Here is a 24875-nt window from a genome sequence, read left to right on the forward strand (position 1 = left end):
TCCTCTGGAGATAGAAAGCAATAAAAAGCGCCACCTGGACTCTCTGTAGACTTATTCATCCAATGGACTCAAAATGGTGGATGAAGATACTCATCTCTCTAGTGCCTTAGCGAGACAAGACCCCTAGATCTGTACAATCTTCGTCAAGGTCATGGTTCAGAGTACCTATCTCTGGCAACTGTGATTGTTGGGCTCATTTTTGTGCGTTACTTTAGTCTCTGTTAAAATTAGGGGCTTTGAGAAGAATGTGCGAGAATATGTGTATGGCAGTCTTCGTTCGCTACTGGCCACGACGAGCTCCGAACGCAAACAGGCATAATGTCAAACCGGAAGTGTGTGTTCCCCATTATTCACGGCGGCAAGGCAGTGGTAGGAATGAAGAATTCGTTAGAAACGAAATATCCATGGCTGATCCATGGTGTTCAAGGCTTCAACGTTGGTACCCGGCAACGTGGAAATCATGTACACCCTATCGCTTCCTATGATTCTTAATTACCGTTAATTGGGATAACTTTGACTCGATCGGAATAATATCACTTTTTATTTTGCAGCTCTGCAAATTATTAAGTTAAGTTGATTTTTACGTGAAAAGGTATTTCACGTAAAAATACCTGCAAAACAGTTGATCATTTTCTGACTTTGGGACAAGGTTAGGCCCGACTGACAATCAGTCAAAGTTACCGCAACTTGCGGTACCCTGAATAGTTCCTCCCCGTTTGTTCGATGACTTTACAATTGGAATCTCGTGTTACACAGTTAAAGAAAGGATACTCTCCTGGAACTTGTCGCAATTTCATATTTCAGTATATAAGGATTACTGTTCCCTCGTTATCTGTTCAACTCGGTCCCGCCGAGGTGCACTTATCGAGGGTTAGCTACATCTCTGTTCCTGGGATAGCAAACATATGTCGAGGTGACGTATGTACAATAAAGGAAGACACGTCGATATTTTGCAACAATCTACCGGGCTACCGTTGTAAATGTAGAACACGTGACATTTTTTAAATTCAATATACGCCACGGAACAATGTCCGTACTCCACTGGCTGTGCAGCCTATTTAGGGTATCAAGCCGCCACACCAGCCACCAGGAATGCATTCTCCGTTCATTTTCTCATTTCACGAACCATCACAGGCAACCGTCACTCTAGGCTCAACCGTTCGAACGTACACATCACCTTCTTCGTTTTCCGCGCACTCAACTCAGCATTCACCGAGAACTCTGTGTCTATCATTGCTTCTTCAATCTTATCCCGCGTGCACCGATTACCGTCGGTTCACCGATATCACTACCGAACCAGCTCGGTCGTTCCACAACCACCGTGCCAGTGTTCGATTTTCCATCGATCGTCGCGAAGATTCGAAGCTTCTCCTCCTACAAACTGGATGACAACATCGCTCCTCCCACAAGAGCCTCGATCATCCTAAATCCACTGATACCGTTTGGTCAGGTCCCGAACCCGACGCTCCTCCCCTGTGTATTCAAACATCTCCGTTTTGCTCGTCTCCTGTTCCCTGCCGATCCGTTGAACGTTCTCTCTCTCTCTCTCTCTCTCTCTCTCTCTCTCTCTCTCTCTCTCTCTTTTTCCCCACCACCAAAGAAAATTCGGTTGGAAAGGGACGATTGTCAAAAAGTGCTCAACCTCGTTCGAATCAGCTGGACGTGTTTCTGTGTGCGTCCCGCCCTCGAAGGGGGTGTGGCTTCGGGGACCACCTCCGCGAGGAATAGCCCCTCCCCCCGCCTGGAATGGGCGGGATTGCGATGCCGATTGGCCACTGACATCGCGTACACACATTGTGTCGTTGAACCCGTCCACTCTCCCCAGCAGTGAACGATCTCTCGTCAGCAGTATTCGACACTGTCGGTGTCGTTCGTTTATGATTCGTCGGGATCCTCTATCCCCGAGGACGTCATCGGTGGAGGACTTTTTAGGCCGGGACCTGAACCACTGGCCTGTGCACCGGCACCGAGATCACGAATATGTCCAGTTTCTCGCCGTTGGTCTTGTTCTCCACGTACTCCCCGTAGTTGACGGAATCGTACGGAGGTGGCGCGAATAGATGATAGGGCGGGGGCGGAGTCTCGGTGACCACTTGGCCGCTCCCACCATTGATCACGTCCGCCCGTTGGGCGTACGGGACCGTGAGGGGGCGTCCACCGCGACGGCAACACCATTCCGAGCAGCTGACTATCAGGAAGAACGCGACCAGTCCGCCGAACGAGCCGATGTACCAGACGATCGACCATGGGTCCAACGGATTTTGCCCGTCGCCGTCCACTGAAACAAACAGAAACCCGCCTATGAAGGATAAGGTGACGTTAATAAAGTCTGGGACAATTTGTTGCATTGGTATTTTAACATAGCTGTTATTGAATCGAGATACAGTAAATCAACAATGAGTGTTCGAAGGGACCTCGGCATTGAAAATTAATTATTTCATAAAGTAATGGCCATATGCGGCTGAAAGAAATATCATTGGCTCCAGAATTCCAAGCTCTGTCAGTGTGCTGAACCTAATTAAATAGTTAACGTTAAGCGGTGTTTACACTAGGTAACTTTTGGTCGGTCGACCGAGTCGACTAAAGTTTGCCGTTGGTTTAGTTGCCCGTTGGTCTACTTTTGGTTGAACAACCAGATAGTTTCAACTGTAGTTGACCGTGTAAACACCGTAAAATCGTAGTTGACGGACGACTGAAACAGAACGTTCACAGATTCATGACATCGCTCCGAGACGGACGAAAATATCTAAATTACCTTTGAATTCACAGACTTTAAATAAATTTATAGATCTCGATCAACAATAGGAATGTCTATGGAACAGTACAAGTGATACATACAAGAATTTAAATTTAAAAAAAAACCGCAATGGACTTAACAATAAGAGACATGGATTCAGAAGGATTAATCATTGCTAATGTAACAGACAAAATTAAACGGACAATTTACCGCCGATTATTAATTTACTCTAACCAACCAATGACGTTTTTTTCTCTTAATATTCTGACCAATGATTTCTTCTAACTCGCCTAGAAAATTCCCTGCATTTACCGACGTTACACGTATATCATTTTTTCCTAACACATTATTAACCATTTTAACCAATAAACAAGTTGGACGACGAAGCCTTCTATAGTGCAAACCTTTTAGTCGAACCGACTAGGTCGGCTGATCAAAAGTGGCCTAGTGTAAAAGCCGCTTTACTACTTGGGGGCCTCTTCTAGTCACTGCTAAAGATCCTTCGAGCACTCATCGAGGATTTACTGTAACGATCTCAGACTGTTGGCTGTTGGTGCAGGTTAAAATCACTTGATAAGAGTCTCGTCTCAAAGGCAAGCTATCCGAAACGAACGATGAATATTAATTGTGTATTTAGGTTTCGCGCCATCCCCCCTCTTCCCAGGATGACGTGACTCGTTAGATCCCCAGGTCATAAATACCTCGTTAATTCCCCGTCGAATCAATGCTGGAATTGAGTTCAGTCAATTACGAGCCAGCCGTACGCGCGCGTGGTTGCTCTCTTATGTAAATTACGCTCGGCGATGTGTGATCGAAGAACGAGAATACCGTTAATGAGCTCAACGAGAGTTAACCAACCGCACGGAAACTATAAATAACGGGGGCAATAAGCAACCGTTCCGACGTCGCCGCGAGATATGTCCTCTCTGTCTCTGTCTCCCCGTTACGATGACTCCGCTGGATCACGGTGGGTTCGGGGAACGGTTTCTTTTATCGCGAAATTTCAGTAACAATATTGACACGGATAATATTGGGACGAACAATATTGTTACAAATGCCACACGGAAGTTACATCGCTCGGCAGCGATCCGTTCACGTGAGAAACAGTTTGTTTAAACTGTGTTTCGATATCTTTTGTAGCTCACGAGTTACAAGTTAATAAGTAAAACGTACGCTTCGGATAGAAAGTGTGGTTACTCCTTTAAAATTTTAAAGTATCGCCAACCAAGTACGTCAAATTTCTTAAGGTGATCCCATAAACAATCGAGCAAAGTTACAGAAAAATCGGCGTGTGTCACTTCGCGAACATCCCTTTTTTTTTTAACACCCTGTATATCGAATAATTCACGTACACAAAACTGTACCGTCGAAGTGAACCTCGTCTGGGGCTTCGAGGGCAAATAAAAAGATGATCGAAGCAGGTGTAGTAGGGTACTTACTATGTTATTTTACTAAGATGTTACGCACAAGTGGAATCGGTTAAGTGACTGATCAGACGGACGATCTCGGGACGAACCAGGGAACGTTTCTGACGACGAAGACGGAATAAACATCGCGACGGAAAGTTTCCATGTTTCAGATGGAACGCACGGATCCCGCCTGCGCGACATTACCGATTCCAATAACGGGAACGATCGCGATTCGCCATTAATACGTGTGACACATATTTCAGTGCCACGAGGATGCATCCTGGGAAAAAGAGAGAGACAGAGACAGAAAGTGCTCCATTCGAAACGAAATCCCCCCCCCCCCCGCAGACGTTACGGTTTTATTATGCAAATATGTGTCTCGACGGAGACGTTAATGCAGTTATCGCGATGTCGCGTACAGGGTGTCCAAAAAGGTCGGCGCCAAACTAGTGCCATGTGTTAACGAGGCCATGTAGATGAAAAAAGTTACGTCCGAAAATGCTTTGGTGAAAAGTTATTGGCGTTCGAAAATTACGGGGGGTGTTTATGGAAATACGGTGGAAACAGAAGACCAGCTTTGGGAACGTATTCGAAATGCATTTCGGTACTACCCTAGTAGCACAAAATATTGAATACATATTTACCCAACATTAAAAAGAGATTCAATCTAATAAGTACAAAAGATTCGTTTCTTTTTCGTTTCCTTGTTATTTCATTACTTTTTTATTGGTCCGTACAAAAATTTTGTCTGTGGTTTTGGACAAAATTAAACCTACTAGAGGGCACGAAACAGAACAATTATCGATAATTTGATCACCGATCTGTCCGTAATTGGGTCGTTTAGCCGTGGATAATAAAAAAAAAAAAAAGAAATGATGAATAAAATTGCCTACCGGAAGCCGCGTCCTTCCCCTTGCTCTGCAGACTCTCCTCCTTCTCGTTCGCCTCGGACTCGATCTCGATCACGTAGACCGTCTGCCCGTCTTCCGGTCGGTCCTCGACGATCGATCCGTCCCTGCGGCCACTCCCTTTGTAAATCGCCTCCTCGTTGCCCTCCTGTTTCCGTTGAGCGCCGGCCACATCGTACGTCGACACCCCGTGGACTAAAAAAAAAAAAGAAACAACGCGTGTCACCGACAGGTACGAAAAGAAAGTCACTAGACTGCATCAACTACTGATCTTTATACAGGGTGTCCCAAAAAGATGGGACAATCCGCGACATGCATATTCCTCGTGCAAATACAAATCGAAAAGTCCTTTACCGTTTTGTAACCTGAAGCTCCATTTCCGAGATATTACCAGTTGAACGAACTCCAATCAGCTGAGCGGTGGGTTACACGTACGCGCAGACGCAGTCAAGAAGTGACCGCTCAGCTGATTGGAGTTCGTTTAACTGCTGATATTTCGGAAATGGAGCTTCAGATTACAAAACGGTAAAGGACTTTTTGATTTGTATTTGAATGAGGAATATGCATGTTGCAGATCAGTGTAGAAATCAAATTATGAGTGTAGATATTAAATTTTCAATCTAACCGTTTTTTTATATCTTTAATAGTTTTCAAGAAATACAGAAAAAGTATGGAAAGACATATTAACATTTAAAGGGTAGTTTCACCCTGAAGAACCGAGTATCAGAAAAGACGAACAATTGATCGATGCTTCTATCGAGGTCCCCTAGAAACTTGCGGAGTTCTAACAAAAAATCGGAATTTTCAGGGTATCGAAGTTCCTTCGTTTGCAATCGTGGCCCATATCGCGTGGAATCTATTTTTCTCGAAAGTTACTTTCCTTTTTAACTTGGATGGAATTTTTTTTTTAGTACGTCACAGGGTATCATTTGAGAACGGAATCTGACTGTATCATCGGCGCCGGAGGTGCCCTAATTCACCGACGAGCGCACGTTCCTTTTATCTTGTCATCTGCAAACACACATTGACGACCGATTTTCATCAGAGCGTCTACACACGGTTTCTGTGTGTATTTGCGTGTACGGCCGTGTTCACGATCGGGCAAATAAAAAATTTGCATTATCGTTACGCTAATATTACAGTCTTCCCCCCATAAATCCTATCCTTATACACTGTGTCGTATAACTATAAAATCACCCGAAAATATATATTATATATCTGAATCTGGTCATCTTTATGAGATCTTAAGCTACGTCTACACTGTATAGCAAAATAGTGTCATACAACAAATTGTTATAAAACTTTGCTTACAAAATATGTTTTTATAATTTTTTACAAGATTATACCTTCTGGAAGAGTTTGTAACAAGTTTGTATAACATTTCGCGTCTCATTATTTAATAATGGCGTCGCACTTTATAGATAACATAAGACTTGTTATATAACACGTAAAATATAGTATGTAACATCATGTTATAGAACATTTTTTTTTCTGCTTTTCTAACAAGCTTTATAACTTTGCTATATAACGTGTCATTCTATGTAGTGTAGACGCAGCTTAATCCTCCCACGCCATTACCCAAAACTGTTTATTCACATTTCTTTTGATCTACTTGTCAGTATCCATCCGTACCCACTCATACTGGTCACATATATTCCATGTCCATGTGCCTCTTCCCGTTCACAGTTTCGCTGACGAAAGTGATATTATTCGTAAAGTAATAATTAAAACCGCCGTTGTTCAGCTGTTCCGTTAGTGATTCTGTTGCGCGTCTCGCGTAATTACCTTGTCTGGTGATGGTGATAAGTCTTATCGCGAGGACGTTTCGGTAGTTGCGACGGTAAATTTGTAAAGCTTCGTCTACACTATATAGCGAAACAGTGTTATATAACAAATTGTTGTACAACCTTTCTATACAACATGTGTTTTATAACTTGTTACAAGATTATACCTTCTGAACGAGTCTGTAACAAGTTTGTATAAAATTTCGCGTCTTATTATTTAATAATGGCGTCATACTTCATGGATAACATATAATTTGCTATATAACACGAAAAATGTTATATCACATTTGTCTTTCTGCTTTTTTAACAAGTTTTATAGTGTAAACGCAGCTTAACACTGCAAAACGGAATAATCAGCCTCCTCGAATGCTTCTGATATCGAATTTTAGGCTCCCTTGACACGTTTAATACTATAAGTGTCCGATGATTTATCGGACTGGAGTGTACATACTTCGAATTTTCAAAGAGGAATCAAAGGATCGACACAGTTATGGTTCTTCTTCGATGTGCCTGATCTTCCTGATATTCTGAAACCTTTTCTAAGTCTTTCTGATTTGAATAAAATTTGATAGCTCAGAGTCTTCAAGGTCTTTCGAAGGTCATCGATGGTTTTTTAAATTGCACGATATATTTCTAACTTCATAATGTAGTAGCCAATGTCAAGACAAGGTTTAACGACGTGGTATATTATGACCTCCGAGTGACATTTCAATGAAAAAGAAATGAAAAACTGGTTTACAATAATGCTGTGAATACTTCAGTTTCTTCAAATTTCAAAAAGTTGTAGGATCTAAGTGGAAGAAGAAATAATGACGAAAAAAATATTAAACAAATTTTCGAGATCCTCTTTCATAACTGCAACATGAATAGCTTAAAGCACAAATTCACATAAATAATCGCATACAGGTTGGACACCAATGGGAGAAAGAAAAATGAAAACACTCGTGGAATCGCATCCGTTGTTCTCTATACGCACGTCGCCAGACCCGATCGGAACGCCAATAGAGAGGCACAAATGTGTATATTCCGGAATTTTATCCGAATCCTCGCGTAAGGGAATTATATGTGGAGCATCTTGGAGCGTTATTTATTCGTCGTCGGTTCAATTTGTCCCGACATAGGCCCTCTCGTCGACCGTAGCGGGGACTACGTTGAGTCGAGTAGACGGTAACGAGCAATTTATCGTGGTTTCGGTTTAATGCTCGAAGACAGCCAGCAAACGAAAGTCGTGCGCGTCGAGTGCCGTTCGGTGGAGAGTATCATGGGTTACTTCATTACCGTTCGTTGGAATAATAATAAACCGCACCCATTTCACGGTATACAGGGTGTCTCGGTTGTATCGCGATGCAACGGAGAAAACGATTTCTGCACGGTGATATAGATCCGTGAACATGGAACGAAAGTTTATTCACAGCGTTTACGAATAATTAATTCAAACTGTATTGTAAATAAATTGTTCGATGACAAAAATATATTCTATGACGCATTAGTTTCTTCTTCATATACGGTTAAACGTTTACTAATGGGTGCCTTAAACATCCAGCTACAATGTCCGATATTAACCCTCCGTGACTCCCCTGGATCCTTTATGGCAAAGCAAACTTTCAGCGATGAAATACAGTAAATTCTCTATGAGTGTTTGAAGGCTCCTCGGCACTGAATATTAAATATCCCATAAACTAATAGACACATGTGGCTGAAACAAATATCATTGGCTTCAGACATCTAAGCTCTATCGCAGTGCTGAAACTCAATACCGAAAAGACTTCGAACACTCATCGAGGATTTACTGTATCTCCGAAACGAAGGGACTATTATTAAAAAAAAAATCTTTTAATATTCAACTTTGGAAATTTCACTCTGTCTTTCCAGGATCACGTTTGTCTACCAAGGAACGATCCTTCCGTTGGTCTTCGTTGATAAACCGAGACACCTGGTACACATCGGAATTATTTATGCGGCATAACGATGCCAGTTTTCCTATCGCTCGAAAAGGAAACGACCTACTTCTTAATGCATTTCTGTTTCGCCAGTTGTTAAGAAATACCGGTGCACTCCATGTGCCCGGCTCTATATCTTCTTGAAAAACTTACCCCGCCGGAAAGTTCGCAATTCCAGGACGGGGAGAGAGAGGGGAGAGGTGTGCTTAAAAGTCTTCTCGTTCCGGCTAGCCCAGAAAATAGATACCTGGCGTTTCCCCTTGTTTTCCAAGTTTTGTTTTTCACTCGTCGCACCTTTTCTGATCTGTTTGAGATTCTACACCCGTTTTCTGGTCTGCCTGAAGGGTCATCCCCATTTTCTGTCGTATAAGAATCCTATTTCTGCATAATGATCTGCTAAATTTTGCTATTATTCTTTGCTAATCCAACAGATTCTCTGCTCCCCGATACAACGCCTCGTACTATCACATCTTGATTCTTTTTTTCAACAATATGTACCCGAGAAGACGAAGTGAACTTAGAAACGTAATTATGCTGAACGAAAAACGCGAGATACAACCGTAGCAATGAATTGTTCTCACACGGAAAAAGCAACACGAGAACGTTTCCTGTGGATATACCTTTCCCACGTGTTTATTTCGTTTGTCGAGTTAACTTATTTGTTTTTGATCGGAATGGATTGAACACAAGAAACGCATAAAGGTTATTCATACTCCGCCAAATAATCTAATCGATCCTGCTTGCGTCACGGCGCGGCCCAATAAATTCATTCTCTCCTCAGTCTCCTTGGAGAAACGAAAAAAAAAAAAAAGTTCACGGCGATCGTTACCGCGATCGCTAAACGCGAAATAACCTTCGGAGCGAGATCTGTTACGTAAACCGTCCGGGGAACACGAGACAATAGACAGAGAACAGCGTCTCGACGTGTTTTACCATTCATATATGTCCGCCCTGGTAATCACAGTGGTCCAGAATGAAAAGTTTACCAGCTCAAACGGTCAAAAACAAATTTCTTTTATGTTCCGAAAAAATTCACATTAATTTATTCTTGAAAGTTCCTGCGGTATTGTCCATGAATAATTTCGGAACTGCACTTTAAAATATTAATTAGAGGCATTAATTAATATTAACACACGGATCTAACGCAAAAGTATATTTCGAAGAAATTTATTTCGGCCACCATTTCAGGAAAAGGGACGTAAACGGATTTCAAATTAATAGGAATAATTTAATTAAAACATTATTTAAGTTTGTCTAAAGATATTTATTATAGTCCTTTGATAACGCGAGATCGTTTGCGGGCAAGATCGTGAAACGATAGCGAGTGACCATCGAGATGATAATCATCGCGAAACGGTTTATCGGGGACCGATTTAAAAAAAAAAAAATATGTTTTTCACAGATAAATCGCATTTGAGAAAGAATGTATATCGGTCGGAAGGATTTTCGGCGAGCTTTATCGGACTGATAAGATGTCGGATTACCATTGATCTTGGTGTACTCGTATTGGAATTAGGTTGATGTTGGCAATTTTTTTTTGTTTCTTGCTGTAATTCGATTCTTTAGGATGACAAATAATTGGAATTTTCCAAGTTCCTTTGTGAGATAATTTACCCATTAAAGACGTTATATCGATCAGAGAGCGATCGAGAGATTTGTGTCACGGAACAAACGAAATATTTCACACGTCAAAGTTTCGATAGCAATATTTCTAGACCCGCCACAGAATGTGAAATCTCTATTTATCCCTGGTTTTCTGACGTAAAATTTCTATAACGAAAACTCTCGGGCAACCGGCCAACGTGGCCCGCCGCGGGGCGATCTCCTATTCAACGGGCGGGGGTTCGATTAAAATCTTTCACGTTGGAATCATGAATGATAGCCCGGTTTCGGGGAAGACGGCCGACCGCACGCCTGGCGCGTAACTAATGCAATTACGTCCGATTACGTTTCCGTGTTGCAGCTGCCATCAATGAAACAAAGCACGGTCGTTTGTCGCAGATTACGTGATCACGCGCGTGCTTTTGGTAATCGATGGAATGATTTCCGTGTAATGTACCGGGTGGACAAAAATCGATATCGAATGTAATTGTACAATTTATATAATCGTGAATCAAAAATTGCAATCGTCCATAAAAACATCCGATGTGCAATAAGACGGTACAAGAATGACGATGAATTATATTAAAATTGGTGTCTGATCACATAATGGCCATATTCCACTTGTCTGACTGGGGATGCCCCCTAATCTACTTGTCTGAATGGGATACCCTTATTCTACTTGTCTGGCGCAGAATGGTCTCTATTTCACCTGGGTGACCAAGGACAGGCCTTATTTTATTCGGTTGGCTGAGCAGGGCCCTTATTCTACTTATCTAAAGTGGGATGGTCCCATTCTACTTGCCTGGCCGAGGGCGGATCCTATTCCTCTTAGTTGACCTGAGAGGTGTCTAATCCACTTGTCTGTCCAGGGACAGTCTCTATTCCACTTTTTTTTTGACAGAATACACTCCCTATTCTATTTGATTGAACAAGGACGATCTCTACTCCATTTATCTAACCAGGAACGACCTCTATTACGCTCCTTCGACCAAGAACCCCATCCCTATGGTACTTGTGGGCCTCAGACCAACTGAGTTACTCTATTCAGGAACGACCTATCCTAATCTATTCAACTTATTCCTATCCTCGGAACTGTCTGACATTCTAACACCTTTCTCTGATATTTTCGACGTAATATTACCCGTTTCCGACCTACTCGAGACTGCAATACCTGTGTCTTATGATACACGCGACTTCAGTGACACGTCACACGGACTTTGTCTCCCCGCAGCATCGACGACCACAGACGAGGGCAAACGATTGTACACGTAAGCCTCACGACGGAATATCGTGAGTCCCGTTAGACCATTCGCGAATATAAATAGAGGAATTTCAATGCTTGCCCAAGTCGAGGACCAGCCGAAGGTCAATGCAACATTATAAATACCGTTGTGTTCTGGCGGATAGATAGATTGGTCGTTTGAACTGTACAACCCAATTCGAAAAATCGGTATACTGTGCAAAGACCGGAAGTTGCCCGAGTACCTATAAACTGAACGGCCGTGTTATCGATCTATTTAATTTTATATATTTTCTTTACGTTCTTCATCACTCGATAAACACACGGATGTGATCGACATGGCTACTAATGAAAATTCCTGTGACTGGAGATGGTCCAGATAATTTGATTCCTTACAAAACGTCCGATCTCTGCATAGAACGTGTAAACAGCACGGTACAACCGGAAATGGGGTGACTCTACATGAAAAAAGAAGTCGAAAACGTACATCAAAATTTTTTTGTATAGAACTTTGTTTTCGAGAAAATTAACTTTGAAAATTAATGTGATTAGCGTGTATTCATCGTGATATTAAGAGAAACGGAATGCAATGAACAGACACGCTAGCCAAGTCCTATTCAATTGCACGTGTAAGCCAACTGATTTTTAACGTCGACTTTCTCGGAAACGGAGGCTCGAATGAAACAAGTTTATTGTATATTTTCGACTTATTTGATCGTGTAGAATGATCCACTTTTCGGTTCTACTACCAATTACCGATCTTCCCTGTGTAATATGATTATCGTTCGCGGCATTGTTCCCCGCACGCGCCCGCCAGCCGTAGAGACCTTCGAACGAACACTTTTACGTTTTGAGGCCGAGTTCAGCACCGCGAGGAACTTGGCCCCCGGCCAAATCTTTACGATCCCTCGGTCGGTGTTATATTATCGGAAGTATTGTTACCCACGGGCTTCGAGTGCGCCCGCGGCCATTGTTTGCGCAGACAGGCAAATCGACCAGAAAAAAAAGAGCCTTCCCTTCTTGTTCCGCGCGTGAACGAAGGACTTTCGTACGATTTGAATGTCAAGCGTGTGTCAAAAGAATCGCGTCAATATCGAAATATATAGTAAATCTTCGATGAGTGTTCGAAGGCTCCTGTCACAAATCTTAATAAGATTTAGCACAGTGATAGAGCTTGGAATTCTGGAGTCAACGATATTTTTTTCAGCCGTATATGGTTATTAGTTTATGAAATATTTAATGTTCAGTACCGGAGAGCCTTCGAACACTCATCGAGGTTTTACTGTATGTTTCTATTGCGATGGAACAATTTTTTTAAGTACACGATCTGTCAGCCAAAATGAAGAAAAGAATGCGATCTACCGAGGAATTGTGCACCCCTTCCTTCCCCATCTTGCTTTCGTAAAAAGGCGCTAAAACGAATTTCCGTGATAATCGTGTCTTGGAAAAGCGACACACACGCTTCGTGTTTACTTCTGGGGGGTCGAGTGGAGAGAAATGAGCGGATAGTAGGGAAGAGAGGATGGCGCAATGAATTTGATTTCGCCCTTCACTTCCACGTTAATTGCACCTGCGCCATTTCGATCTGACCGAAGTTAAATACCCCGAGTCCCGATCGATTCGTTTCCCTTAATTGTCGCCGGTATATCCGTTAACGAGCCTGTCGTTTTCCGCCAACCCTATTGGTGTGTTGCCAGCTACACCCCGTCCCCCTTCGTTTTTTAAACCGTTCACGCGATATTGCGGTTGAACAGCGTGGAGAATACGTGTGGCGCGCCTAAGGGCAAATTTATAAGTGTCACTTCAGTCGTAAAATGTGATCGATTCGATGAAATTGAAAGTAAAGTGAATAGTGTGAATCACCGTTTAATTGAACTCTTCGATGGAATGGTAATTCAGACTCTTCGTTTTTTGTATCGACCAAAGTCAAACGTGTAAATTTGCCTTAAGGTGTCACTGTGTCCAGGGATCCATAAACGGTAGACAAATTTTAAGACGGTCCTCATGAGCTCGACCGTCATCGATTTGTCCGTGAAACTACGTTATTAGTTCGCCTAAAGGCGAATTTACATATGTCACTTTAGTCGTAAAATGTGGTTGATTCGACGAAATTGAATGTATCGTGAACACAGTGCCAATCAATGTTCAAATGAACGCTTCGATTGAATGGTAATCTAGGCTGTCCGCTGTTCCCTCCATCTCGTTGAATCCACCAAAGTGACACGTGTAAATTTGCCTTGAGGCGCCACGAGTCCGCGCTGCGTCCAGGGATCTATGACCGGCAGACTAATTGTAAGACGGTCTTCAAGCTCGATTATTCTCGATTCGTCTTTGAAATTTTGTTCTTAGTACGCGCCCCCCTACGACCGGGTCACCGACGACACACCCGAGGAACGTTCGCGAACTAAACCATGTTATCTCGATCACGGTACAACTCCAATGTTGTTTTCTTCGTTCAACGAGACGTTTCAAGGGGTTTCACACGTTTCGATCCATTCGATCGATACCCGTAAATCAAAGATAATCTTAATAAGTTTCAGTTCGTGTTTTTCGACACTCGAAGACCGAATCGCGAGGAAACGCTTGTGTCACATGCGTGCGTACGCACTCGAAAGTCCGATCGTAATCGATCCGAGCGGAATCGACGAAATTAATCGTGTTCTAGCGGGGCACGTAGATCCTGGAATCGATCGGAAAGTCGTATTTCGCTCTCTCCACTGCTCCACCGTGTAACCATGGAGTGTTGAGCGAAATCGTTGAAATCACGAGCACGTAATCTGTTCAGCAGCGACGTGGGCTTACGTGCATTTCGCGGTGTTAGACGATCGTTTTTAACGGGACCCGGTTGTCCAGTTAGCTGTACCCGTTTTCGACGGGGGGACCCTGAGGCTGGACGGGACACGACGAGATCGCTGAAACTGCCGTAGATCCTCCGATTCAACCGTTTAACCACACCGTTAATCGGATTTCGTAACTGTGTCGAGTAACTTTATTCCGACAATCGACACCTTTCCGATATTAACCTTTATATTTCAATAACAGAAAATACATTTTATTGTAACTTCTAAGGTATTGCCAAACAACTTTACTGCTATCGAAAGATGGTTAAAATTGTGGAAAAACCAATGTGAATAAATCAGTCCGTGTGACGTTTACGTTGAGGAAAAATTCGTGTCCTCCAGTAACATTAATCAACACCACAGTACCAGAATCTGACACTATTAAATATCTGGGAATGCACCTAGATAAGAGGCTCACATGGAAACACCATATCTGGCAAAAAAGGAAACAACTTGGACTTCAAGTATAACACTTTCGAGTCTAACAAAGTCGAACTTTCGAACCACTGAACTCCCCGTTCGCTTATCGATTGACGGGGAGATGGCTGACTTCATGATTCGAGCAGTCTCGTTAATTGGTGATCAATTGTGGCCGGGTATAAATAAACGGACAAAAAAAAAAGAGAGGTGGGGGATAGAACCGTGCAAAAACACCGTCAATAAAATCGTCCGCGGTTTATTGGAAAAACAAAAAAGAAAAACGGCGGGAATCTAATCTATACGGTTTACAAAAACGATTTAATCTGATCGCGTGATCGATTAAGCACGCGTGATACACGGATCGGTATCGTTAATCATCGCGGCGTTAATTAAATCTCGGTGTGCAATTCGACGATCGGTTAGGATAATCGCAAGAATCTTGCCGCTGATGAGCCGAATGATTAGACCGAATAGGTTTCATTTTTTCTTTTTTATTTATTTTCTTGTGCCGGTTAACCGATGGATCGGCCGGTGAAATCGTTCGTGGCGCCCTCAATTTCACCTTTCGACCACGTTTCGCTTTCTTATTTATTTATTCCCCTAATCTTTGCATTCGCGACCAGAGAGGTAAATTGTCTTTTGCGAAACATCACAGTGCACCGGTACGCACATGTGTTCCACGATGGAGAAGACAAACGTTTCGGTTTGTGAAGTCACAACGGTCGGATTCTTGAAGGAACCAGTTTTTCACCATGTTTCCTGTATATTTCGGTTCTTTATTACTTTACAGTTGCCCTCGGCTTCTTACCATATCGGGATATGGACCTGTTTGGCTCGGAACTAGATGAAAAAATATTCCACAGATGTCTGTCGGTTTTCGCAAAGAACAATTTGTGTGCACTGCTTGGAACAATTAGAGGATCGTTGCAGCCGTTGCGCACGATAATGTAGCCCACAATTTCTGGAACGTTTCTTATAAAAAATAAAGCTTGTAAATGGTAGTATTCCGCGAGAAAGGTGTTAACTTATCAAATTTATATCATTTCTTCCATTTGATAGCGATCCTCCAATTATTTCGAACAGTTATCGCATCAGCAGAGCCCGACAAAATGGCGTGCGATACTTTCAGATTTTCTTAAAGAAACAAAATTACATGTTAATATCGCGCGAAAAATGTGTCAATATATCAAATCAATAATCTGCTTGTACATGGATTAAAAACCGCTTAAAATACAATTAAATAATCGAAATATAGTTACTGATATGTATAAAACTATAATTCAAATATTTTATTCACTACCGTATAATTAGTAATTAGAATAATTAGTTTTACTTTGAATTTCAACATTTTGCCTTCAAAATGTCGATTACTCAATGATCTGAAATCTATAATATTTTGGATTTTGAAGGTTTGAAGTATTGTAACTTCATAAGAAAAAAAAATTTCAAAATGTTGAACTTCAAAAATTGACTTTTGGCCAGTAAAAACGCGTTTTCAGACCACTGTGCACTGGCAAGCACGCGTCTGTTGGAAGTTAAATCTATCCGCGAGAACACGCTGTACACGCGATCGCGAAATGCAGTTCTCGAATGAGCACAATGTTGTTGATCGGTCTCTCTCGCCTCGTAGCCACGCTGCTATTTTCGTGCCGGACATTTATGAAAGAGCCCGCAAGATTCGTTTAAATCCGCCGGCGATGAAACTGTTTTTTTCTCTCGCCATCGAGAACCGACAGAAAAAACGTGCCTCTTCGAGTGTTCATTTACAAAGAGCGAAAACTCGCAGAGATATTATTATTATCGCAGATTAATTCTTGAATTTTACATTCAAATATTCATCCATCTTTTTCACGAGTTACAGCATTTTTATTCAATGTAAACGTTATGGTTCCGTTGGGAATAACTTAAAAGATGAATAAATCGAGACCACTACGATTACCGATAAATCGGTTACTTATCGAGAATTAATGCTTGTTCGTCAATTCAGACACTTTTATCGTTATGGTAATACAATTGTTACAATGTTTATGAAGATAGGTTAGGCTTGTCAAGGAGAATCTTCAGCTTCTTTATGCCTTCTTGTTTGAGTCACGGTGAGACGCGTTTTAATTTTAGTTCGTACACGTAATCCCGGTTCGCTTCTATAACCATAATTCATGCCCTGTGACGGTTTGTTAATGCCTTTTGCATAAGAAATTCCTCTATTTTGCCACTGAAACCGTGAATGGAAAAAAACGGAGGTTTACGACATGCGGTTGTTACACGAGCGCCGAGAACTGTGTTTGCTTTTCGGGCTGGTTCGCATGATTTAGCAAAAATTAATTGACGGATAGGCCTGAAGTTTTATAATTACGCGAAGTGGCTAGTAATTTGTGATATAAAGTACGCAAACTGCTTTATACAAGGTGTTACTGAAAGTGTAGGACATGTTTGCAAAATGTTTTCTCGACGTCGAAATAACAGAAAAGCAATTTTTCATTTGCGAAAATTTCCCGACAGAAATGTCTATAGAAAGTCAATTTATGCAAATAATTGCTATCGACAGAAAATAAATACTAAATTTTGAATTATAAAAATATGTCCAATACTTTTAATAACGGAAAACTTTTGTTATGTGTACGGCCGCGAAGGGTTAACTGTTAGGTTATGTACGCGGATCGACGTTCATTACGGATACCGTCAAACGTCGATTATCGAAAACGCTGATTATCCCAATTTGTATCGATTATTATCGGAACACTGAACGAATCGCGAATATTTCATCAAAAAATCACAATAATATTAATCAACGTAACGAAATATTGTCACAGGTTTCTTTGCAATCGAACGACAGAGTCATCCGAACGCTCGATATCTCGATTACGCACGACCAACGAGCAGTGTCGCCGATAAAATAGTCTAGCATCATTCACGATTACGGGGCAAAGTGTAATTGACAGTTTCGAACGGGTCCGCGATCACACTTGCGACGTTCATGATGTTTCGTCGAGGTTACGCTGACTCGCGAAATCGATAGCGTCTCCTCGAGAGTTTATTTCGAAAATTGTTCGAGACCACTGCATTTATTTGTATTTACCAGTAACCACAGCAATCATAGTCTTATTATCTCAAAATTGTATTCACATCACTTTCAAAACAAACGGCTCATATGCTTCATTTCCTCGTGTTTTCGACAGATCGATCGATTCCGTCGCGGTGCAAGTCGACCAGAGCACACGAACGATACAAGTCATTGCAATTTGGCACCGGTGACGTGCGATTCGGCAGATGTATATTTCTAATGATAATCGTATCGCTCATGTGCACCGGGCCAAGAGATTCGATCTCTGCCCGGAACTCGCGAATCTCGCAAATCGATAGTTATCGTATTCGATTATCCGTCAGAACATTTCTTTCGCCAAACTTCCGTATGCTCAAAGATTCGATCGAAGTGATTCGCCAGACGAATCAACGAATATATTCGACCGAGAAATGATTTACCATAGACACAGAAATATGTATAATAGAATTCCTATGTCTATGGGTTTTACAAACATCCATGATCGTGTCAGAGAGGTTAGTTTGCGATTCAAACGTTGGGAATTTCATGAACTGTTCACTTTTTTTTTGTAAACTAATCATCAAACCTGTGCAATCACTGTTTACCTAGTTTTTCTCTAAAAGGTAACCTCCTTGTTTCATAACAACGCGATCTGTATCTTGTGACCGGCTGGAAACCCGCGAAACTCTCGCCGCTAGGCTTTCGACAGAGGGAAACCGTGTGTGCCCGCGTATGAAAACGGAAATAGCCGAGAAATTCGAGGCTGCGTGCGGCGGCCGCGTGAAAGCACGCCCGGTCGATTCGCGATCGATGACCCATGACCGTCACGGAAAAAGATACTGATTGCTCGGAAGAGAGACACGTCAGTGTTTAATTACACTCAATTACACAGTGAGTAGACTTCGGGGGCACGAGGCTCGCCAGGGGTCACTGTCAATAACTGGGAAACAAAGGGAACACGATAATAGAAATAATTCAGCTGCCATTCGTCGATTCTCTCGATCACGGCGGTGATTGATCTGAATAAGTTTCCAATAAAAAGATTTCGTAACGCGAATCATTTCTATCGAATATACGGGATAACACTTGCACACTTTCCGGTACGATTAATATCGTAATGTAAACCTTTTAACTGTTGGCAAAATTAATGCGTGAAATGTAATATCGTAGTTCGATTCCATGATTCTGTATAATATTTTGTTGTGTAGTATCGATAACACACACACGGACACTGTCACATCCGTTGAATTACATTCAATTTTCAGTTGTCTAACCGTGGAAAAGGGAGAAATACTAGATTCGATGTTAAATATTCGAAGGCAAGTTGCTGTGCACGATCAGCCGACTTCCATTTGTGGGAAATTCGGACAGGTGACTGTGGTTACCCGTTAGTAAGCGAAAGTTTCAGCAGAAACTGCATGTTACAATAAAAAAGGAGCAGTAGTATTTTAAGAACATGAAACTAAACATTATTTTATGCATCTGAATTCACAAACGGTTGGATCTGCTGTATTTTTATTCGTAACGATATTCAGTGTTGTGATTTCAATAAAATTTCCGTCATAGAAGAATTGAAACGCAATTAATAGGAAACATTGTTAAAGCAGAATAAAAATGTGTAGACTTTTGTTAAGAAATACTTCTGATAACTTAGAAACAAAGGATATCTCGAACCATGTTTACGAAACACTTAAGTTTTATTTTGACGTGTAGTAAAGTTTCACATAACCTTCTCTGAATATCCTGTGTTCACGGTAAACGATATAATTTCACTGTCGTAATAAACTTTCCGTATTATAACAAATTACTACTTCTTTCCTTGAATTGTCACTAATGTTACATTTGACTACGGAATGATCTACAAGTCGATCAATAGTAGTCTTTCTCGAAACTCTCAAGGTCACCTTCGATATTTTAAATAGAATCGTACAATTCTCTGAAGTTTCACACACATCGCGGAACAAACTCGAGGAACGGTAAAAAAGAAAACTATTTTCTCTATCCGATCTTATGACTGAAACACTGGACACCCTGTAGAGATCAGTGTGTATACACTCCCATTCGTAAGTCACCGGGCACGCGAGCCAGCAAATCACGGAAAAACAAGAAGTCGAAGTTACGGAATCATGTACAGTACATTATTATTCCGTCAGATTCTCCATTTTACGAACGATTCGCATCGTTTCACTTATCTCGCACCGTGACGATCGAAACTGATCAAGATCGCCGGTCGAACAAACATCCCGAACTCTTCGAAATCATTTCACTACGATCACCACCATTTCCCTTACGGCTTCCCATATATTCCATTTCTACTCGAATCTCCATAATTTCTAACTGTCTTTCAATCGATCCAATAATAATCATCACTACGCGGCCATAACCTCCTAAACGTTCGAACTCCCCAAGATCACTAACCGACGATGGATCGTCCGAAATGCCTTCCAAACGAACCATCTAACCCTACTGTTCTACCCAACTATTCGTCCAGGTACCTCAGACTGTTCATCGAAGAACACCCATAAATACAAATCTCCACTATAACAATTCCCGAATTCAGATAATCTACGTCGAAGAGACCACCCACGAACACACAAACACCCGCGACAATTACTAACCGCAAGGTATCCCCAAATTACAATTTCCCATCGAGGTAACCGAGGGTACTGGTCGAAGACCACAATGGAAATACAAAATGCCCACACAACTAGCACAATTTTCTACCCAGGTAACGATCTATACATCCAAAAACGTAATATACGCTAAAACCGCGCGACCTCTGTCTCCGAACGGTTCCACCGAACGGAAAAACATTGTACACACGTATAACCGCAGCGCAAAAGTGAAACCGTGAGAGAGAAAATAAAAGAATAAATAAAGAAAAGGAAAATGATCGTTGTTTCCATGTACCTGGCAGAGGAGCGGCGAGAAACGCCTGGTTGGTCGCGACGCAGAACGAGACCAGCACGAACAGGGACCACGCGAGGACGATCATCCTGGATCCGCGTATCGATCGCCGGTAGGACACGATCCGCTCGCAGAAACTTCTTCTTCTTCCTCTTCTTCGAACGTGAATCCGCCGCGCGCTCGACGGGCAAACACGACGGACCGAGGGAACACGCGCGCCCTATCGGTCCCTCTGGTTTACTTTGCGTGAAACTCCGAATAAGAGACCACACGGCCGTGGACGGCACGCGTGTGTAGAGTAGGTTCGATGCACCGCCACACACCGCGCGTCACGGCGACTTTCGTGGGAGCAGTACAACACACACACATCAAACACAGTCGGTACGTGCGCGCGCGCACGCACGCCACATGTACAAACACGTTTCTCTGACTCTGCTGGCTTGATGAACCGTGGGGGGGGCGGCCCGGGCACAGACTCGGCTTCACCGACTTCTCCGACCAGTTAGCCAGCAGTGAACTGCTCGTGTTCCTGCCTTGGGCATCGTAATATACATAAAGTCGCCAGATAAGCAGCGGCTGACACCCCACCACTATTCGAGCCGCGCGCCCGTTTCTCCTGGCTGGCTGGTTTGCCCGTTCGGTAGGCTCGCGCTCACGATGGAACGGCGCGCTGTGCTACTCTCTTCCGCGGGTTAGGGATGTTCGATTCACTTCAAAGAATCGATTCTCAAAACGATTCTGAATCGAATCATGGAGAATCGATTCCCTTAAAAATCTAACACAAAGAGTTCAAATCTAATCAAAAATCGTAATAATGTTAATATGTTAAGAAGTAATACAAATAGAAGAGAATCAGAAAATTGGTGACGTTTTTGTCCGCTTCTGTATACATATATATACATCCAGTTAATTTTGCTCGGCATAGCACATTCATTGACTCGAGAACATAGAAATTGATGGACTGCGAATATTTCTGCGTTTACAGCGCTTCTTACCGCCGCGAAACACAATAAAGTAAAACCTTCCATGAGACTTAAACAATATTCATGTGTTATGAATCTTTCCTTAATTTCCATTTTCATAAATTCCTGTCGAAAACCACGAATCTGCATAAACACTCACCAGTCAAACATCAATATCCTTAGATTGAACATAAAATAAAAAACCCTCATCGACCGTTTTATATTTTGTAAAATTTTATCGATGGGACCGTAAAAAACCGAACAGAAAGAAAATTGAACATCAAACGTAAGCAATTTGTCTTCGGAGGATCGGTTCGAATCAAAATTAATTTCGATCGATCGACTTCGTGATTCTTCGTCATTAGTGACGCGAATCACCCCGCGCGTCACGTGGTACGAATCGAGATCTAATCGGGTCGCGACAATTAGTCGACGTATACAATTTCGCGGGAAGAAGCTCCCCTGCGGATCGTCAGGCCAGACGACGTAAAAGTCGCGACAGTGACTCATCGCGCTGGCGGACGTGTATCGTACACATTTCGCTCGCGCGATGTTGGTAACGGCAGAATACATCACACGAAATGTGAGATGCTCGTTAGTCTCGTTCCAGGTGGCTCGTTATCGTCGGGTGGCAGTGTGTCAAGTATCACATAAGTTAGCTACAACCGGTGACAGTCGTGTAACACCCTGGTACAGGAAGAATTATGAAAGATGCTCGTCATTCAGGGGGAAAAAAGACGGAAAAGAGTGGTCACGGATCGGGACGGCGGGATTCAAGATGGCGGCGAACCTTTGGCGGAGAACGATCAGCGCGTTTGATTACCTGGCAATCTTCCCTTCGGGTCACATCTAAATATTGATGGTGATCGGTAAATTATTATTATTGAATTACCGAAATTTAATTACGGTAAAATAAACTAATGTCTCGATGAGTGCGACGTACTCGGTGTCGCTTCGGAGCATTCATGGCAAGGCGGAAAGGTTTTCAACCCCTCATTTTTGCATACACGGGATCTTTTGCGGTCTATTTGTCATCGATCGTGTCCGTATTGTTTGTTCGTGTGTCGAAACCACGCTTTGGCTGGCGCATCTGTCGGCCTTACCGCGGCCAAGGAAAACAAATTAATTAATCCTACGATTGTTGTTGCACGTCGACAATTGCGCAATTCCACCCGGGGAAACCGCGCCTTCTCGTCGTCGTGGTACGAAGATCGTCAGCCGATCAGAATGTGCGCGGCGGCGCGCTCGCGTCCCATTACATTTGCAAACGGGTTCCCGGGGCCCGTTGCATTAACTTTCATATTGTCGCGTGGCATCATCATCTGCCGCGTGCGTCGCGATGTATTTTGCAAAACAACCGCGGCGAGCTAAATATAGCCACCGTGTGAAAAGAAAGAAATTCAGACGTTTCTCGCTGGGACAAAATGGCGGCCCTCTCCCCCCTCTTCGATCCACCCACACGGCAAGAGACGTGTGTGTTTTGGCTAAACAAGGTAAAACCTCGTTTGTTCCCGTATTCGGTGAGAATCGACGAAATCGCCCCTTTGAAACCGGCCAATAACGAACGGTTCTTTGTTTCTGGCCGTCTTTTGGACCTTTTAACGAGCCTTGGAATCGTGGTTGTTGGATTACTTCGGACCAGATCGCTTATCGGACGTAATTAGCTCCGTCCATTTTTTTTTCGGATTTCTTTGTGGGTGATGCAGTATTTCGTTTACATATACAAATTTTAACGATAAAGTTTGGTTTGGATGTACGTGTTGGGTGTACTAATGGGAGATTTAACGATCTTTCGGAGGCAAAATGGATTTCTTCCCTTTTTAAACACATTACGCGCCATTTGTATCTAAATTAATATAATACATTGTGGCTGAATGGATGCCACCTGTGGTAGTTTGGATACTATGTAATAAAAAGAATACACAGTGGCCAAAAGCAACATAAATTCTTTTTACACGATATGCCACTTAATGCGTTAAAGATGACGGATGGCGTCGGGGAAATGTGATCGGAGCAGCAATAGAAAACTAACTAATTCTGAATGCAAATCGTATAACAACCTTGTTGTTGCTATTGCGGATCACAGATTGGCGCATCTCATAGTTCCGACAGGCTACGACGTATTTACGGCGAGCGATCTTAGACGCGCAACGTTCCAAGAAAATCGCGAAGAAACTATTAAATCCATGAGAATCATTTCCTACCTGTAAAATTGATGAATATAGGTGTATAATTTCAATTCGATGTGGAAAGTAATTTTCTGTGTAAATAAAGTTCGGAAAACCCTATTCTTTTCTTGCGTCCCTCTGAGTCGCCATTGATGCGGCATTTTGTAGAATTTTAACGTAGACTACAGAAATAGTAGTAACCAGAATTATAGCAAATCTATTCAAATCTGTGAATTGTGAGACCTTTATGTTCGAACAATATTATTAGAATCGGTGTAATAGTATAATGAAAATGAAAGTACTGTTACTAAGAGCTTATGGAAAGAATTTTATAACAAAATACGTTGAAATATTTTCTTACCGTTTGATAATATCCCCACCAAATTATACCAAACTACACAAAACAAGAATACATTCAGCGATACGTACAGCAGAACGCCTAAACAGATACTGACGCAGGTAGTCAAATATTGCCATTTTTGCGCCAGTTTCGTGATGCATACGGAAAAATCCTTGTGCCAGGGTATTATTTTATGATAGGCAAGTAGTCATCGACTACTTATAAGTCACAAGTAAAACCGACATTTTTTCAATTCTAAGACCACTCAGTATTTTATTTATTCGTTGCTAGAATTGCTGTCTGGCCCATTGTGTGGCGCCGCGATTTTACGTTCGTGCACGCGCGCGCACCGAACGCGATACGCAATCGGCTTACAGACGGACTATTAAATGTTTACAGTGCTTTTAAGACGCACCTTGTAAGCAAATATGCACCGAAGGCCGCGGTAACAGAGACGCGATGAGTCTATTTTCAATTCGCATGTGCGGGGTATTTGTGCGTGCCGCGAAGCTTAATGATTAAATAAAAGACATCTGATGGAGAAGAATGCAGCGTCGAATCACTGCTACCGTAAGTGG

General features: G+C 42.4%; 1 protein-coding gene across 2 annotated transcripts; it reads right to left on the reverse strand.

Annotated features, from left to right (window-relative positions):
* Window positions 1-656: 656 nt before the first annotated feature.
* On the reverse strand, window positions 657-21126 carry LOC107190077. Of its 2 annotated transcripts, none has more exons than XM_015578805.1 (3): window positions 20831-21126; window positions 5040-5249; window positions 657-2278 (listed from the first exon to the last, which is right to left on the reverse strand). In XM_015578805.1, the coding sequence occupies exons 1-3, from the start codon at window positions 20913-20915 to the stop codon at window positions 1929-1931; spliced, it is 645 nt and encodes a 214-aa protein (XP_015434291.1). In that variant the 5' UTR covers window positions 20916-21126; the 3' UTR covers window positions 657-1928. The 2 variants fall into 2 exon arrangements, with proteins under 2 accessions (XP_015434291.1, XP_015434290.1); XM_015578804.1 differs by having other exon boundaries at window positions 657-2299.
* Between the last annotated feature and the right edge of the window lie 3749 nt (window positions 21127-24875).

This window comes from Dufourea novaeangliae, unplaced genomic scaffold (assembly GCF_001272555.1).
Source record: "Dufourea novaeangliae isolate 0120121106 unplaced genomic scaffold, ASM127255v1 scaffold172, whole genome shotgun sequence".
NCBI classification, from domain to species: Eukaryota; Metazoa; Arthropoda; class Insecta; order Hymenoptera; family Halictidae; genus Dufourea; species Dufourea novaeangliae.

Coding starts and splice junctions, on each gene's coding strand:
- LOC107190077 (XM_015578804.1), bottom strand. CDS start 20,915: ATGATCGTCCTCGCGTGGTCCCTGTTCGTGCTGGTCTCGTTCTGCGTC. Junction 5,250..20,830: donor TCTCGCCGCTCCTCTGCCAG/GTACATGGAAAC, acceptor TTTTTTTTTTAG/TCCACGGGGTGTCGACGTAC. Junction 2,300..5,039: donor GGGGAAGGACGCGGCTTCCG/GTAGGCAATTTT, acceptor TATCCTTCATAG/GCGGGTTTCTGTTTGTTTCA.